Raw genomic sequence first — 12,966 nt, forward strand, 5'->3', positions numbered from 1 at the left:
TTGCCCATCGTCATCATACTGGAGGACTGTTTGGCATAAGTTCTAGAAGTCGACGCGGTGAGTCTTCTAGGCATGGAGATACTATCGGGTCTACTCTGGACCGAAATATTGAGGCTTCTGCTCGCAGATCTACAGTTGGAAAACTAATTGAAACTGATGGTGTTCCCCTAGTTGGCATCAATGATCTAAAAGCAATGATCAGATTGCTACGTATAGTTCAGGTGGATGCTTGTTTCTTCTAACTTGCTTTTCTATTACGTTTTACATGCTGACAGTTTGATGGTTTATTTGCAGCCTTTGTATAAAGGTCAACTACAGAGGCTTTTCTTGAATCTATGTACTCATCACGAGACAAGAACTTATTTGGTGGAAGTTTTAATGGATATGCTAATGTTGGATCTACGGGGACCCACTAACACTGCAGTTGAATACGCTGAATCCCCGTTTAGGTTGTATGGGTGTCAGAGTTATGTCGCCTATTCCCGTCCTCAATTTTATGGCGGTAATTCTTTAATTGCAGCAGTATATTTGTTTGATGACCTGTCATGAGACCTTAAAGATTCAGTTATATCTTGTTAACATGTTATATGTTCCTCTACTACAAAACTGGGCGGATTTCCTTAAAATGCTGAACAACTAACTTTTTTGAAATATGACTGTTGTTTACATCTTCTAATCAAAAGCATTGTCATGATTCATGATCTGTTTCACAATCACTATGTTTTTTTGGATATACAGGAGTGCCTCCGTTAGTGTCTCGCCGTATTTTGGAGACTTTGGCCTACTTAGCAAAAAATCATCCAAATGTATCCAAGCTCCTATTGCATCTTGTATTACCATGTTCACCTACAAGCGTACCTGAAGTATCGGACAAGGGACACGGGAAAGCTGTTCTGATGGAGGAAGATAAATCCGAGGTTAAAACAGGAGCTTTTGCTATTGTGTTACTTCTTGAACTCTTGAATCAACCATTGTACATGCGGAGTGTTTCTCATCTGGAACAGGTGCCTACTAAATAGAAGTTACAGTGGTCTTATTCCTATTTTGCAAGTAACTGACTAACTGAGCCATTGCTTTTCAGTTGTTAAATCTCATTGAGGTTGTTATTGATTCTGGCCTGTCAAACAAACCTGAAGCACCAACTGAGCTACAATCTGCTTCTGACATTATGCAAGACACACCAGTTAATGCTGATGCTGTTGTGTCTTCTGCTAAAGAGGATATTAAATCAAAGAAAAGTGAGGATTCTAAAAAGGCTTCTACTTCTGGTACAAACAACAAAAACAATATTAGTGATATTTTATTGAGCATTCCAGAAGGAGAGCTTAGACTTCTCTGCTCTTTGCTTGCACGTGAAGGGTACAGTTTTCTTGTTTATTTGCCTTTAGACTTACACTGGTTAATCATTTCTGTGACAATAATTCTAAATAAGTTTGTTAGAACCTGATTTTGTTTTGTGAGATCCTGTGATGCATCATGAGGAACAATTCAACTTACTGAAAGAGGACAAGTATTATTGATTGAAAGAGGATCTAATACATTGGATCCTATTCCCTTTATTAGGCTAGTAACAAGAGCAATTTTCTGTAAAAATATGACACAATTACCTAACAAATTTAATATTTTTTTGTAAATATCTAAACAAACTTTTTAAAAAAAAAATAAATTTAAACAAACTCCTAAATAAATCTAAACAACCTTTTAAAGAATCACTATGTCATTTTCTCTCACCAAGAAGAATTCAACTTATCAAGTAGAAAGCCAGATGGTCTGTTAAGTTTTACAATGCCTCATAAATGTGTGAAATGGGTAACAAAGGGTGCATCCGTGGAAGATGACTTTGGTGCCTCTTGTTTGGTCTAAGCAAATAAATTGAGGGTTGTGCATTGTAGTTCTCATAATATTCAGGAGGGAAGTCAGCAATATAAACATTAAGATGTATTTTTCTCATAATGCCGAAATACCATAAGGACTGTAATCTTTTTGTTTATGTGTGTATCTTTGTGATCCTTATAAAATTCATTGGTATGTATCCTTGGTTTTCTCCTAACATTGACGTGTCTTTCGGATATGCGCAAAAAAGTTATTCGTTGACTTAGAAGTGTAGAAGATGGTAGATAACGGAACTACTAGTAATGGAACCAAATGGACTAAATGATGATCTTTAGACCTATAGAGTATCGTGAATGGACTTTTACCTATAGAATGATTTACATAATTATTATCAGTAAACTCTACAATTGGTATTATGGAATTCTAAATCATGGGGTTTTCCTACAAAATACCTCAGCAAAATGCCTAAGTAGATTTTCAGTTTGAGCTTCGACGTTGTGGATGAAATGTGATGAGATTTTGAGTTGGATTCTAAACAGCTTCCATAGGATCTTTCAAAAATAGCTTACCAATTTAACATATTTATTACCGATAAATGTTCATATGAAACTGTGACAAATATGCACATCAAACGAGAAAGATAAAAAAGACTTAGTTAGCAACAATAAAATAAGATAAAATTTATTTAAATATAGATGATCATATAATAAGGGATAGAGCACAATGATATAAAAAGATCCATATAGTCAATCCCATCTAGTGGGATAAGGCTTGGTTGTTGTTGTTGTTGTATTTATTACGATCAATATATGTAACCCGTGCAATAGAACAATCTTCGTAAAGAACAATTTAGCTATGTGAGATGCATCGTTAGTGTTGTTGCAGGAATGCAATGCTCCATTTTAAAGAACTTGTCTTGTTGTAGTTATGACTTCAATTGGTTCAAGGGAGTCTTACAACAAAGGCGATGTTGTTGCCTTTCCAAGAGAGATCTTTTTTCGACATTAATAATGCATAGGTTACGAAAGGACTCCTGCTTTCTTTAATAAAGTTTTTCTCTGTGGGAGTTCTTCGATCTAGTTATTTAGTTTAGCGTGTTCTCAAGATTCATATGGTAGTATGGGAGTATTGACAAATGTGATCCATAAATGAGGTCTATTTTATGTTGAATCATGCACAAAGGTGGCAGTTCCTTGGGTATGACCCGACCTCAAACGAAGGAATCACCTTGATGGGGACCTTGGTTGGTTGGTGAGGCGGTCGTGGTTCACTGCAGGTCACCAGTGGGATGTAGACCTGGTAGGGCTTTGCAGTGAGCAGGAACTAGGGTGGTGCAAGGCTCTCAAATGCGGTGGTGGTTGGTGATGCTTGCAGCAAAGAAGGCAGCTGTTGGCAATGTGCCGCTGCTGGCATGCAGAGACAAATGGTGGGAGTGATTTTTTTTGGGTGGAACGCTGGATGGGAGATCTGATGGTTTCGAGCACTTGAAGGGAAAGGAGAAGTGAATTGGGAATTCACACATCTAGAAATTAGAGATTGAATTAGGAATTTAGCTCTGGTACCGATTGATGTAGCATGAGGAACAACTCAACTCATCAAAAGAGGAAATTTTTTATTAATTGAAATATTATCTAATACAAATATTCTAGGCAGGCAATGATATTCTTTATAGAAATATAACTTAATTATCTAAAAACTATCAAATTCATTAAAATATCTAAATAATCTTATTTTTAAGATCTAAAGAAACACTTAAATGAATCTAAAAAAATATTTTATGTCACCCTGTGCATTTCTCATGATTTTAGCTTTTGAGATAATGGTTTACCCAGCCATGTCACACTCATATTTCCTTGATTTTGTGCCATATGAAATTAGACAAAAGATTGTGTTTTCAATGCCAATTAAACCTGATTACTGCTCAAGGATTCAACTTGCTTATGAAGCATTACACTTTCTTGGGGATTTTAGAGTGTTTTTTCTCTGCAGATTATCTGATAATGCATACAATCTTGTTGCTGAGGTCTTAAAAAAAGTGGTGGCCAATGCTCCAGCGTATTGTCATTTATTTACTACAGAGCTGGTCAATTCAGTGCGAAATTTAAGTATTTATGCAATTAATGAACTTAACCTATACGAGGATGCTGAGAAAGCACTTCTCAGCTCATCTTCTATTAATGGTACTGCAATCTTGAGAGTTCTGCAGGCTTTGAGCTCTCTTATTGCTGCATTGCACGAAAAGAAGGACCCAGTTTCATTCCCCGACAAAGACCATATTAATGCTCTTTCTCATGTATGGGATATAAATTCTGCACTTGAACCTTTGTGGCTAGAGTTGAGCAATTGCATAAGCAAAATTGAGATCTCTTCAGGACCTCCATCAGAGCCTGAATCTATTTCAGGAAATTTGGCATCGACGAGTACAATTGTAGTATCACCACTCTCTGTTGGTGCCCAAAACATCTTGCCATATATTGAGTCATTCTTTGTGACATGTGAAAAGTTGCGTCCTGGGCAATATGAAACTGTTCAAGATTTTGCTACTACGGCAACTGACATTGAAGATGCAACTACACCAACTGCACAAAAATCATCTTGTGGGCCATGTACAAGCACCCATGAAAAACAGGTTGTTTTTGTTAGGTTTCTGGAGAGGCATAGGAAGTTGTTAAATTCATTCATTCGTCAGAATCCTGGTTTGCTTGAGAAGTCATTTTCTCTCATGCTCAAAATTCCACGATACATTGACTTTGACAATAAACGGTCTCATTTTCGATCAAAAATAAAGCATCAACATGATCATCATCACAGTCCTGTTAGAATTTCAGTGAGAAGAGCCTACATATTGGAGGACTCATATAACCAATTGCGAATGCGCTCGCCACAAGATTTGAAGGGAAAATTAACTGTCCATTTTCAAGGTGAAGAAGGTATTGATGCCGGTGGACTTACCAGGGAATGGTATCAGTTGCTTTCTCGGGTAATTTTTGATAAGGGTGCCCTTCTTTTCACAACTGTTGGCAATGAATCAACATTCCAGCCAAACCCCAATTCAGTTTACCAGACGGAACATCTTTCATATTTTAAGTTTGTTGGACGAGTGGTGAGTGATTTGATTATTATCCTTTTCAAGCTTTTTTTGTTGTGATCACTAACATTGTCAAATTTTGCAGGTCAGTAAAGCACTCTTTGATAGTCAGCTCCTTGATGTCCATTTTACAAGGTCATTTTACAAACACATTCTTGGTGTAAAGGTTACTTATCATGACATTGAGGCTGTTGATCCAGATTACTATAAAAATCTGAAGTGGATGCTTGAGGTATCCTGAAGTTCCTTGTACATTTTGGTGTTCTTTTACTGCATCAACATCTTCATTCTTTGATGTTTCATGATTCTTCTATTTTTCAAAATTTTTGATCTTCCATTTATTTTATTTGCCATATTGCAGAACGATATAAGTGAGGTATTGGATCTTACTTTCAGTATGGATGCTGATGAGGAAAAACTGATATTGTATGAAAAGGCTGAGGTGAATGCTATTCTTTTTCCCTTTATAATCATGTACTCCCATTATCTTTTATGTTAAGTTTGTACACTATAGGTATCATATAGCCTGTTTGTTTTGAAACTAAGGGGGTGCTTGGTTCGGGGAAGGGAATGAGAAAGGATATAGGAATGATTGCCAATATTATTGAAATGAGAATAATACCCATACCCCTCATATTAGTGGGGAATGGCCCATTCCTTTATTTCGAGGAATGAATTTGTGGGTCCCACCTTTATTTCCCCAAACCAAGCACAAGTTTAGTTTCATTCCCATTCCAAACCCTCCAAACAAGCAACCCCTAAGTTTCTAGGAAATTAACCAAAATACATGGACCCTTGGAGTGACCTACACTTACCTAAAGATATGCAATAGTAAATAGTTCAATGGATGTGATCTTGTCTTTTAATTATAAACTGATTCTATGTCTTGCTTTTAAATTTTTCTGGACTGTAGTTTGTTCCCTTTTATGTACAAATCTATCCTGATTTGTATATATACTTCTCTTCTTGTGCATAGGTCTTTTACGATATTATACGTTCTTGGTGGAAAAGCTTGTACCGGAGCCTTAAAATAATACACTAGATGCCTGTTTATTATACATTTCTCTTTCCTATTTATGACATGTTTATTGGGTGCATTTATATGCTAATTTTCGCTTTCAAGTCAGAATTATGGTCCTTTACTAAATCTGTGAGACTTGAGAAACTTTAGACCGTCTTTTGCATGTTTGAAGTTGTATCCCCTTAAGTCCTGAACCTTTTAATTCATTAAATACATTTTTGTTTCTTGTTTTAGGGGTTATTATATTTTTCTGACATGTTCTTATATGCTTATATTTCAGGTAACTGATTCTGAGTTGATTCCTGGTGGGAGAAATATTCGAGTCACTGAAGAAAACAAACACGAATATGTTGATCGTGTGGCTGAACATTTGCTAACCACTGCAATTAGGCCTCAAATAAATGCATTTATGGAAGGCTTTAATGAGTTGATACCCAGGGATCTGATATCTATTTTCAATGATAAAGAATTAGAATTATTAATAAGTGGACTTCCTGATATTGATTGTGAGTTGATGTTTGATGTGTTTTAAAGTTCCCACAGATATACTTTTCATATACACTTCTCTTATTCCTATTCTGTTTCACTTGTGACAGTGGATGACCTGAGAGCAAATACTGAATATTCTGGCTATAGCAATGCATCCCCTGTAATTCAATGGTTTTGGGAAGTCGTTCAGGGCTTCAGCAAAGAGGACAAGGCCCGATTCCTTCAATTTGTAACTGGCACCTCAAAGGTAGGTTCTTTGGCTAGATAAATGATAGTTGTTTGTATATGAAACATTGTCCTTAAAGTAGTAGATAGATAATTTATAGGAAATTTGCTTAACTTTCTATTGTTAGTTGACCTCAAAGGGTCCAATATTTTCATGTATGGTGGTTTCCTTCTTATAAGCACCAGTAGGATTGCCTTGTTTGAAGCAAGTGATGCAACCGTGTGTTTCTGCTAATTTTGTATAAAACAAATTGATGTACAAGAAAATACCATGCCTGAAAGTTAGTCCATTTGCCTAGGCTTTCATTTTCATTGTATGGAGCCTAGGAGCTCTTGATTCCAAGTCCTGAAAAGAGCTTACTGGATTCTGTCTATGATGTCCAACCATTTGATAGCAAACATATTTGTGCTGTCTCTTGCTAGTAATCCCGTCTATTCTTCAAATCCCTATAGTTGCTGCTTTCTTGGTGGAATTATATATGTTTGTTTCATATCTGCAAATTATGTTTGTGTCCCACGATACGATACTTGTCCAACAGTTTCATGTGCACATTGCTTCCCCTTATCGGCTGGCATGAAATTGTTTGGTATAGCACTAATTTCTTGTTGCACACCAAGGGCTGACACTGATCTTTCTTTTCCAGCTGGTTGATAGTCAATAAGATTCTTAAATGCATGCTAACGTGTCAAGTTTGAAGTTACCTTTGGGTTTCATTGTATGAAATCTGTATTTTCGAGTTTGAGATACAAAACAATGGATAGTGTGATTTGTTGCAGGATTGTTTGTCATACTAAATCATATTATTTTGTTATTAATCAGAGTATTCCCAATTATAGAAATTATTCATCAAATAGTTAGAATAAAATTTTATTATAATTTGTTCCCATTTATACTAATTCTTTAAACATTCTCACACCATCTATTCTAAAGCTATCAGTTAGCCAAATAGTTGAAGCGATTTAAGTTGAAGGTCTGAGGGGGATATTGCCTACCCCGAACAGTTGGGAACAAATGCAGGCTGATGAAGATGTGTAACAAGCAATCATTGATATAGGCATTATGACTTCGTCATTTTCATTTTGTTTGTGTGACTTAATTTCTTTAGCATTTTATTTTCTATGGTTGTTTGTATTCAACAGCAGTTTGTTACTGTAAATAACACTCATCTAATGTTTCTTTTGTACATTTCCATGTCTCAACTAGTTGACTTCTTTATTTCTTCTTTCCTAATATCTTTTACTGTAATAGGTGCCTCTGGAAGGATTTAGTGCACTTCAAGGAATCTCAGGCTCTCAGCGGTTTCAGATTCACAAGGCATATGGAACCCCGCACCATCTGCCTTCAGCTCATACTTGGTATGATATTTTTTTTCCCATTATAGCATGTTTTGTTTAAAAACAAGAAAATAGGCTGGAGAAAGAGACACTATTGAGTATTTTATGATTCTTCTTTGAAAGAAAACCACTCCATATTTTGTCTTTATCCAATTATAGGCAAAGTGCTGATCATTCTACGTAGGTATATTTGGTATAAAATATATAATATTGCTGGTAGAGAACTAATATAATGACAACCAAACTTTTATCCTATTAAATGCGGTCAACTATATGGATGTTCCTATGTCATTGGACACGATCTCCTACTATAATTTTATATTATTTTATCATTGTAATCAAATATTTTTTTGGTCATTTTTCTTTATTAATGTGCGTATTTATCATAGTCTCACTTTGTCGAACTGGGACATTTATTGGTTGCTTAAGTATATGTAGATACTATCTTAAATATATTTCTCGGAATTTTTCCTTATTAAATGCAACTTTGACTTTCTCTTTAATATTCTTATTTTTTATAATATCCATCCTCGTATGCTTGTGCATTCACCTTAACTTTTTTATCTTCGTGATTATCATCTTTGCTTGTGTGCTCGATCTATAACTCAACATTCAACTCCATATAACACAACAATTCTAACTATCAATTTGTAAAATTTCTCTTTTAACTTTTAAGTATTAGAGATATCTTACTATCATAAAAAAACACCTGACACCCTTCTGCTTGTATTCTATATAAAACATCACAATCAATCTTTCAGTCCTTTTACAAAAAACAAACCTAGATACTTAAAGCACTCGGTTACACGTAACTCGTCATCTCGTATCCTAACAAATTACCTTGTTACATTTACTACTAATACTAAACTTAAATTCTATATTACTCTACTAAGTCTAAAACCTTTTACTTCTAGTGTTTCATGTCAAGATTGACGCTTAACATTTACTCATTCACGTGACTTATCAATCAAAATAATATCATATGTAAATAACATGCACCATGATAACACATCTTGGATGTATATATTGAGTTCATACCCGTGTAAAAATATATAAATTTAGAGTTGATCTTTATGAAACATTTCAATTAATTTGTTTAAAATTTTCACTCTTGTCGTTACATCTTATAGACATCCTTAATTATTTTAATATACGCTATAATAATACATTTCTTTTCTAGAATTCTCTATATAATCTTTCTTGAGAATCTTCCGTAAGCTTTTTTGAGGTCAATAAATATCATATATAAGTCTTACTTCTTTTCTCGATACTTTTCAACCAATTGTTTGAAAAGATATATAGCTTCTTTTGCTAACTTTTCATGCATGAATTTAAATTAATTTTTGATCACCTTGGTATCTTTCTTTAATCTTTTTCTTTCTTTTCTAAAGTTTCATAGTATGACTCATTAGCTTAATGTCCCTATAACTGGCACAATTTTGTACATCTTTGTTTTTATAAGGGGATTAGAGTACTTATCCTCCATTGTTGAGACATTTTGTTCCTTTTCAATATCAAAATTGAATAAATTTGTAAGTCATTTAATACCCTGCTCTTCTAGGCATTGTCCTACTTTTATTGGAATATCATTTAAACCAATTGCTTTTTCATTTTGCATCCAATTTAAAGTTTGCTTAAATTTTCCGATAAAAATTTAAATTTTTATACTCCTCTGACTTAAATCATTCTTTTATTCTTTTCATCCTTCATTAGTATCCTTTGGTTTGGTGCAACGGTAAAGTTGTTACTTTGTGACCTAAAGGTCATGAGTTTGAATCCTGGAAACAACCTCTTGCAAAAAAACAGGGTAAAACTGCTTATAATGGATCCTTTCCTGGGACCCCACATGGCAGGAGTTTCATGCACCGAGCTGCCCTTATTAGTACCCTTTGACTTCATCTTTAATGTATCTTATTTGGGAAAGATCGTTTGTTTTACTCTAGCTTTCGTTATTGTATAGATGTCTTTTTTCTCTTCTTTTGTATCAAGGGCATTCAAAAGCTTAATCCTTGACGTCACTCAATGCTTTCTTGGCTTCTCTCTTTGCTACTACATATTCACATGTATTTCTCCTAATACTTGCTCTTGTCCTCACCCTAAAGATATTTTGCTTTCAATCTATAAATTTTTCTATCTCCCTTCTCGATTATAAGATCTAAGAAAATCAATTTGTGACTTATTGTTTCCACTTTTGAATGTAACTAGGTGTTTTCATCTCTTCTTAAAAAGTTTATTAGCTATTATAAGTTCATATATTATCACAAAATCCAATATAAATTTTCCTTCATTTCTTGTTTCAAAACCACAACCTTCATGCACTCTATTATTTTTTATTCTTATATACTCATTTAGATCTCCTCCTACTAAAATAATATCATCTATCTTAAGTTTTTTTTAACCACCTCATCCAGGCTTTTCTAACACCTATGTCAGATGTTTTCATTTAATCTTAACTTGAGGTGCATATATGTTAATTACATTAATAATTTCATTTTCTAACTAATTACTCTTATTATTTCATCTCTTAACAAACTATATACAATAATACCTATTCCATTTTTCATTTTATTTTTTCTTGTATATCATAACTTAAATTCTTTATCATCTCTAGCTTCTTCTGTACCCATTTTATCTTTTATAAACATAAAATATTAATTATTCTCCTAATCATCGTATTTACTATCTCTAATATTGTCAGTGAGCGTTTTCACATTCCATGTTCAAAATCTAAGACAATCGATATTATAATATCTGTTCTTATCCAATCTAGAATGTGAGAACTTGTGTAATTTGTATATTTGACACTATACTCAAGTTGTGATAGAGATGTCTTTGGCATTATAGTTGGACCCTATAACGAGTTCCTTCCAAGAAATAACTTAACATTAGTTTAATAGTTTGATAAATCCATACATAATATTCCTTCTCTTTTTTAGGGATGGGCACGCAGTTTATTGGCAGTTGATATAAATAAATTTATAATCATAATAAATATATTTTATTCTGTTGTGGAATTTCTTTGTTGGTATCGCTAGGCCAGGTAGATGTATGTTTGTTGTCAAGATAGCTAGTTGTCCATTCTAGGCAACGGAACAAGTGATTAACCAACAGCCAATCCACTATGCTTGGGATTAGCTTCACTTAAATATATATATTCATCTACCAATCTACTATTAATGAGTTGCATTTTTTTCTCTGATTGACATTGTTCATTCTCTTTTGTTTTGTTGTCTCTTGTGGTTTACTGATGAGGTGAATTCTATCCCAAGTCTTTCTTATGACGGTCTTTGTACATTGTACTTGTGCAGCTTCAACCAATTGGACCTGCCTGAGTACACCTCAAAAGGACAGTTGCAGGAGAGGTTACTTCTAGCTATCCATGAAGCGAATGAAGGGTTTGGCTTCGGTTGAGAGTTGGAAGGAAGGTGTGCACTTGTACAGATAGGTGTATTCGACAGGGTTTTAAAAGCCAACTCTCTCCTTGCTGAGGGTCTGAAGTGTGGTTGCTTGGTCGCACTTATGGAATAGGGACTTCCTCAAATTGGAATTCAACCATGAAGTAGTCACCTTATGATTTGTGAGAGAAACCCCCATATATGATATACCACTCTATCTCCAGGCTGATGTTGCAGATTGTGGATGTCAGTCGTCCGAATCCCCGTGACTGCAAATCAAATCGTCTTGTATGGCGTCTCCTTTGCTAACTTTGTTTTTTTTTCCATATTATTTTTTAGTACAACTTTTGTACTCAAAAAACAGCAAAGCTCTCGTGGATATTTGGAACAGATTGTGAATGGCAACATCTTGTTATTCAGTAAAATGCATCCTTTTCTTATGAATCATCAACGTTCAGAATTGTAGATGTTCTTTTTTGATTAATTATTAAAAAAATATTCCAATCTTATCTGACCATCTAAAATAACAAATCAGATTACTTCTTTTATCCGTGGCAAAAGGAATCGTTTCCTTGACGATTCCTCGTGTAGAGGGGGTGAGGTAATTAGGAGGGCATTCCGATCCTACATCTGTGTGGCAATACTGTTGTATAAACCATCAGCGCGAGATTACTTCTTTTATAAATATAAGTGATGTATTTCTTGCGACTTGAACTCTATCTACAAGATATAAATCCTGAGACTAGACTCGAATCCTATTCACTACAGGTAAACTATCATGTATTTACCAAGAGTTTGAGATTACTTCTTTTATCAAAAGTCAATCTGTTATCTTATCTTAATGGTCTTATATTGGTTAGGGATATGGAGGAAGATCAATATAGATACATAAACGTTAGATACATAAAAGAATAAATCCAATTAATTAATTATCCTTTTAAATCAATAAGACTTTTTTGGTCTAAGCATACGCCGTTGCCTTCTAGTTGTTTTGATCCTGTCTAAAATATGTGAGAAGATGTGCTCGCTCTAATGAACAGTGACTCTGAGGAAGATGAACTTCTGAAAATCTGAAGGGGCTTCTCAACGATCTTGCACAGAGTGTGACGAGCCAACAAAGCGTTAGCAACCTAAGACCGGGATGAGAATCCCTGGCTAGGTCCTCCGACGCTCAAGTCAGTTCTCTCTTTTCAAAGTGGAAGGAGCAGAAGTATTCTAATGAAAGTACAAAGAAGTAGATTTTTAGATGACAGAGTTTGTGAGCGTCAGCATACCTTGCCATCAAAGAGGACTCCCCTTTTTATACTACCTCATACAACTTCCGCAATCATGAAGTGGTCCCCAGTTTGTTAGAAGATGGAGAAAGTACAACCTGAACCTCTACCAATAATTCTTCAAGTAATCATTTTCATACCCCAGCTGTACCTCTTTTGTCGTTTATGACACCTCATTTTAATGAAATATGCAGAAGAATGTACCCCTGCAACTGAAGAAGCTTCGAGAGAATGTTTTCCGCCAAACTTGTCAGGCTGTCATAAAATAATCTACTACATGTGTCTCGACTGGTCATTTAAGCTAAT

General features: G+C 34.7%; 1 protein-coding gene across 1 annotated transcript; it reads left to right on the top strand.

Annotated features, from left to right (window-relative positions):
- Window positions 1–6: 6 nt before the first annotated feature.
- LOC122019660 (E3 ubiquitin-protein ligase UPL1-like) lies at window positions 7–11,833 on the top strand. Its single transcript, XM_042577116.1, has 11 exons — window positions 7–221; window positions 295–502; window positions 739–1,004; window positions 1,082–1,359; window positions 3,823–4,936; window positions 5,007–5,153; window positions 5,283–5,363; window positions 6,223–6,448; window positions 6,539–6,678; window positions 7,906–8,012; window positions 11,300–11,833. The coding sequence occupies exons 1-11, from the start codon at window positions 195–197 to the stop codon at window positions 11,400–11,402; spliced, it is 2,697 nt and encodes an 898-aa protein (XP_042433050.1). The 5' UTR covers window positions 7–194; the 3' UTR covers window positions 11,403–11,833.
- The last annotated feature ends 1,133 nt before the right edge of the window (window positions 11,834–12,966 follow it).

The sequence above is a fragment of the Zingiber officinale genome, chromosome 9A, assembly GCF_018446385.1.
Source record: "Zingiber officinale cultivar Zhangliang chromosome 9A, Zo_v1.1, whole genome shotgun sequence".
NCBI lineage: Eukaryota > Viridiplantae > Streptophyta > Magnoliopsida > Zingiberales > Zingiberaceae > Zingiber > Zingiber officinale.

Excerpts from the sequence above, each read along its gene's own strand:
- LOC122019660 (XM_042577116.1), top strand. The coding sequence starts at position 195 with ATGATCAGATTGCTACGTATAGTTCAG. Across the intron at positions 503-738 it reads CCGTCCTCAATTTTATGGCG|GAGTGCCTCCGTTAGTGTCT; the intron begins GTAATTCTTTAA and ends TTGGATATACAG. Across the intron at positions 1,005-1,081 it reads GTGTTTCTCATCTGGAACAG|TTGTTAAATCTCATTGAGGT; the intron begins GTGCCTACTAAA and ends ATTGCTTTTCAG.